Here is a 6,330-nt window from a genome sequence, read left to right on the forward strand (position 1 = left end):
GGATATATCCATCGGTTTCGACTTTTAGGAAGAAAGAGAATAAAAAATGGCATTAAAAAAGCCCAAATTTTTTCAACCAACGAAAAAGGATGAAGAAGAGCTATTTGTATTTGGATATTCGTGTACCTTGTTTAGAGATGATGAAAAAGCACTTTACCTTGATCAAGGGAAGCATCTCATACCTTGGATGGGGAATGAAGCAATTAAAATTGACAGGTATGGCCAAAGACCAGTCCATAATCTCCCGAAATAGATAATTAGGGGTTATATTCATAAATTAAAATATTGCAACTTTTCGTCTATGTATTATTTATTTCACTAAAGGGCCTGTTGAACAATTGTATAAAAGGGTCTTTTTTAATTTCATTAAAAAAAACTGAGTAGGCTATGAACCGTTTTTGCATTAAAACCATGTGTTTTTACAAATGTTAGTTTGATATTTTAAAATTGAAATTAATGAGTTTTTGTATTTTCAATTGTAGGCTGTGTATAGCCTATAGCAAAAAAATGGTCAATGTTGATATTACCTGAATAATTGTTTTGGGTCATGAAATGGTAAAATTCTAGTTAATTGACTCCTTGTTATCTTGGAAAGGGTCTAGGTTAGGAAAATGAAATTTCCAAGGATGGGTCTACAGGCTAAAGTATATCCCAGAAAGGTATTTTAAAGTACCCACCTCTACTTCTTCTCTCTCTAGAGGGCCCTGAAATTTGCCTACATGACAGGTCTATACCTATTGAAATTTTGACAAAACAACATTTTATTTTAATTTTCAGTTACTAATTGTTTTTTCTCTGCTGTTAGTTCTGAAAATGCAATTCCTGCTATTTAAGTAGAAATTTGAGCCATATCAATGTTTTATTTTTTTCAAAATTTAGGAAATGTATTTGCATATCTTTAAAACCTTATAAAATGGAATTGAGCAAAGTTATGAAGCTGAAAACAATTTTGTTGTACTTCAATTAAGCAGAAGATCTATTTTGCAAGGTTTCACTTTTATAACACACATATTTTTAAAGGTCATCATAGGTCAGGTCCCTCTAGAGGGAGAAGGAGTGGAGGTAGTTGCTTCAAAATACTTTCCTGGGACATACTTTAGTCTGTAGATTAATCCCTGAAAGTTTCATTTTCCTAGCCCAAACCTTTTCTGAGAAAGCAAGAAGTCACTAAACTAGAATTTTACTAAGTTCTAGTTTAGTGACTTCTTACTAGGCTATCTCAGAATGGGGTTAGGTTAAGAAAATGAAACTTTTAGGGATGGGTCTACAGACTGAAGTATACCCCGGGAAGGTTTTTTAAAGTACCCACCTCCACTCCTTCTCCCTCTAAAGGGCCCTAAAATTTGCCTATATGACAGGTCTGTACCTATTGAAATTTTGACAAAACAACATTTTACCTGCATTTTCAGTTACCAGTTGCTTTTTTTCTGTCTTTAGTTCTGAAAATGCAATTCCTGTTACTTGAGTAGAATTCTGAGCCATATCAATGTTTTTGTTTGTTTTTTTTTTAATTCAGGAAATATATTTGCATATCTTTTAAACATTATAAGTTGGGATTGAGTAAAGTTTTGAAGCTGAAATTGATTTTCTTGTACTTCATTCAAGCAGAAGATCTATTTTGCAAGGTTTCATGTTTATAACATAAATATTTTTGAAGGTCATCAACAGTCAGGGTCCTCTAGAGGGAGAAGGAGTGGAGGTAGGTGCTTCAAAATACCCTTTCCTGGGACATACTTTAGGCTGTAGACTCATCCCTCAGAGTTTCATTTTCCTAACCTAACCCCTTTCTGAGATATCAAGAAGTGACTCAACTAGAATTTTACCCCCAAATATGATATAACTAAAGCTTTACCAATAATTTAAACTGATTCAAAATTAAAAATTTTGATTTAGCTTCAATAAAAATGTATGTCAAACTTATCTAGTTTGTTTGTTTTTTACTATTATTGCTAGAGAGTTAATCAGGATTAAGGACTAGAAAAGCAATTATTTTTGTAGAAAAAGGTTTTTTCCAGAATTTTTTGTTAATTGTAATATATATGGAGCTGGTTAAACCTAACCCATTTTTTGTTAAACTTAATTATAAGTTTCCAATTATTCTTTTAGTACAACAATTAGTTGGACTTTTGATTGAAGTTGTACTACTATTCTTGTAATAAATAATCTTATAATATGTATACATTTTGTATTGTGTTAAAATTAATGGGTTGAAAATAAACACATATTTACGGGAAGTCATTTCTTTATGAATGAGGTCAGCCTTGTCTAAATTAGCTTAAAATTGCTCATTTATTACAGACTTAAAAAAACTGTGTTTTTTTTCCTTTTAAACTTTTTGGATTCAGAATTTGCTCTACTAGTATTCAGAATCATCCCATCAGTGATATTATTATTGGTCTAACTTTTGTCTTGAATAGAGTTTAACTTGTTTTTTTAGTAACTAAAAAATTGTTATGTTCCACATTCATGATTAAGTGAAAGTGTTTGTTTTAAGTACCAAAGACATCAAGATAGAAAACTGTTTCAAAATTGGAAGTTTTTAAAGCAGCACCGCCTTATCATCATTGTTGCCATGTGAACCATGACAGTATAAACAAAATTAATAGTTGAATTTCACAATGCTTTTTATTCATGCAAATTTATGCATTAACAATCTGTTGATTTCAAAAACAACTACACCTTTAAAGGAAAGCTACACTTTCCTAATCTGTTTTTATGGTGCCATATCTTTTTGCATGTTTTTGTCAATTTCACCCACTTTTTTTTTTTTTTTTTTTTTTTTTTTTTTTTTTTAATTGGTGCTCACTATTACCAAAAATTGCATAACTTGCTCTGTAGTTCTTTTTCTTAAGAATTGAGTTTCCAAATTTTTCTAATTTTTTAGGAATGTTATTAAGTTTAAGTTTCTTCTTTACCAATTTCAAAATCATATAATTTTCACTGTCCTTGGTACTTTTGTTTTTAAGAAAGGTTTTACAAAGGCAAATCTACTAATGCACTACTAATAAATTGGCAAGATATCTATTTTTCAGTTAGGTATGAGATGTTTCCAGTATTATTCATATATAAATATATTTCAGAGAAGTTTAGTTCCTGACAGTGAAGCAGGTGGTAAGTATAAAACATTGCTTTGTATTTTTTAGAGATTTTGTTTGAGGGGCTATTTCCCTCCTTCTGGCCTAAAATTATTTTATGATGGGTCATATATCAGGTCCCTTGGTCCCTAGCTTTTTTGAAAATATTATTTCTTGTATCATTAAATTCAAAGAAAAAAAAAATTGGTTTCAAACTTGCAGTAAATTTAATATTTATTTTTTTTTCTTTAGAAAAGAATCAAGAGAAAACTCAAATTTTATTCCTCAGAATTTACTTTTCTTTGGGAAAAAATCAATTTTGATTGGTGAGGTTGTGTTTTGAGAATTTTTTTTGTCTATCTCTGTATAATTTAGTTGAATAAATTATATAAAAACAAATCTAGATTATTTTGGGTTTCATTTTCATGTTTTGTGCACCTAAATTCATTGAAGTATCTGTGTTGATTTAGTCAGCTTTCAGAAGAAACATCTGTCTTTTTGCTTGTCCTTTTTTTTCTTGTTTGAGTAACATCATTTGTTTTCTTTTTTGAATGTTTTCTTTATAAATAGTCATTGAAGAATTTAACAGAGCTTTTTCTATATTGAATAAACTTGTCATTCAAAGAAAACTAAGGATATGTGTGTTAGATATGATGATGATTAAAAAGACAATAATCATGAAGAAATATGATTGAAATAATTCAATGAAGAAATTGAATTATTTCTCAATGAATCAATGAATAATGCATTGAAATAATTCAATGAAGAAACAGTAGTTCTATAGCAAAATTATTGACATCACCAACATCCTTATTTTTAGAACGAAATTGTTGACATCACCTAAGTCCTTATTCACATCAAAAGAAATTATAAGATATTTGATATCTGTCATAAGATATACAATGTTTGACAAAGTATTGCAGTCCTTATTGACATCATGGAAATTGGGTATTTAATTTGTATTTGAAAACGGTGATGTAATAATTGTTGGGTATAAACCCATAGCCTGCAAAGTACCCAGGCTGTTTGTGTGTCACTATTTGGTTTTAATTATATAGCTTTAATAAAGATTCATTTGTAAAGGTAATACTACTCATAATATTTTTCTTGATCTTTTGATACTGTTTTTTTTTATCTAGTTTACTTTTGATACTTTCTGGACATTTGCTTTAATTTTTCATTGTTTTCAGCTATCTTGGATCTTTTAATTTACAAAATCAACTTTTATAATGTTAAGGTTTGGTTTTAATTGTTTTTTTTTCTGTAATTTTTTAGGTATGATTGTCGTGGGGCTCTCCATGACCTCAAACGCTTTGTCCCTCCACCAGGTGGCTATGATCGCTTCCATGATATGACTTCTGAGGAAAAACGAATAGAAGAATTGTGTGATGAAGAGCGGTATATGGCTCTATATAAGGATGAAGATGAAGAAGCTCTCTACCATGGTAAAAATTATTCTACCTATTCTCTGCACATTTACTATACCATTCTACCTTCTTAAAATCAAAATGAGATGAAAATACTGAAAAACTGGTAAAATTCTTAATTCAACAAAAGTAAATTTATCAAAATTGGAAGAATCAGAGTTATAAGATGAAAGTAAATAATACAAAAAATAATTCAAGGAAAAAACAAATGCCCTTGTTTACAAATATTTCTGAATATTTCAGCCTCACATCCAGTAGTCTTTGTCAACAGGAAAAAGTCAAGCACAAAAAAACAAAACAATTTGAATAAAAAAATTAAAAAATTTAACTTTAAAAAATTTAATATGTACATTAGAACAGAAAAAAACAACATAAGCACTATGCAAAACCAAAATAAAAACAATTCAAAATTAAAAAGAAAGAAAACCTAAAAACAAAACAAAAAAGACATTAACTATTTTAAACAATTTAACATTTAAATAAAAACATAAGAAAACTACCAATGCTTTACAAAAACCAAAAAGAAAACAAAAACCAAAAGAACAAAAACAAAAAAGAGATTAACCATCTTAAACAAGTTAACATAGATATAAAAGATAAGAAAAAACGCAAATGCTCATCAAAGATTAAAAAGATAAACACAAGAAAGCCACATTTTATGAACTATATTTGTTCTTTTTCCAGCAAATCTCATAGGGAAAATCCTGCAACAAACACAGAAACAACCAAGAGAGATAAAACTCTAAAAAAAGAAAACTTCAAACGAGACGACGGCCAGTAGAATTGAAAGACTAAAACAACGCGGATATTTCGCCTGTATCCAAACAAGGCGTCTTCAGCACAATATAGAAAATTAAAAGAAAACTAATCTAAAAACAAAATTTTAATTAGTCATGTCTGGCCAGTTCGGCTTAAGAACTTTCATTCAACAAACACAAGAGAAGGTGACAGCTATATACTACTGTGTATGTTGCTGTGTTTTGACATGAAGTTCTTGCAAGACAAGACAAATTAACATAGACATAAAAGATAAGAAAAAACACAAATGCTCATTAAAGATTAGAAAGATAAACACAAGAAAGCCACATTTTATTAACTATATTTGTTCTTTTTCAAGCAAATCTTATAGGGAAATTCATGCAACAAACATAAGAGAAAGTGACAGCTATATACTACTGTGTATGTTGCTGTGTTTTGACATGAAGGTCTTGCAAGACAAGACCATTTTTTTATTTGAAAACTTGCATAAACAGTTGGTGCAGTGAGGATGTTAAAAGTAGAATAGCAAAGAGTTAGCAGTATGAAAAATGTGGCTGTATCCCATTTTCTAGGGCAATAGTGATAAAAAAGGATGAGATGGCCAGGGCATCTTCTGTAAAGAGGTTCTTTGAATAGATAGGGATGAAGGGAGGGGTGCATCAGCTGGCTTGGTGCTTCAATGAGTTGTTAGTAGTTGTTACAATGAGTTGTTAGTAGTAGTTGTATTGCAACTAGAAAATATTGATATGCTGACAAAATCAGCCTGATGGGGGCAAAAAATGATTTTGATGTAATCCTGATCATTTTGAATTGACAGGGATGAAGGAGGAGGTTGCATTACTGTTTTGGTTTCAGCTTGGTGATGCAGCGAGTTGCTAGTAGTAGTATTGCAACTAGAAATTCTTGATTTTGCTGTCAAAATCAGCCTGATCATTATGATCATTATGATGCAATCCAAGTCTTTTGGGAGTGAAGTTCAATTCACAAAAAATAGCAAAGCAACTGGTGGAGCTAGTTGGTGGGTGTTATTTCTCATGGCCTATTATATTTATGTTTACACTAGCAACATT

General features: G+C 30.1%; 1 protein-coding gene across 3 annotated transcripts in view; it reads left to right on the forward strand.

Moving 5' to 3' along the window:
• The first annotated feature begins 16 nt into the window (after positions 1-16).
• LOC136040364 (splicing factor, suppressor of white-apricot homolog) overlaps positions 17-6,330 on the forward strand; it is a 77,943-nt gene continuing 71,629 nt past the window's right edge. For 2 of the 3 annotated variants that reach the window (XM_065724618.1, XM_065724619.1), the window contains exons 1-2: positions 17-216; positions 4,350-4,519. In XM_065724618.1, coding sequence (XP_065580690.1) covers positions 47-216; positions 4,350-4,519 — 340 coding nt within the window. In that variant the 5' untranslated portion in view covers positions 17-46. Of the gene's footprint in view, positions 217-2,794; positions 3,112-4,349; positions 4,520-6,330 lie in introns of those variants that run through there. The other variant, XM_065724620.1, reaches the window with a different exon arrangement.

Source organism: Artemia franciscana, chromosome 20 (assembly GCF_032884065.1).
Source record: "Artemia franciscana chromosome 20, ASM3288406v1, whole genome shotgun sequence".
In the NCBI taxonomy this organism is placed as follows: Eukaryota; Metazoa; Arthropoda; class Branchiopoda; order Anostraca; family Artemiidae; genus Artemia; species Artemia franciscana.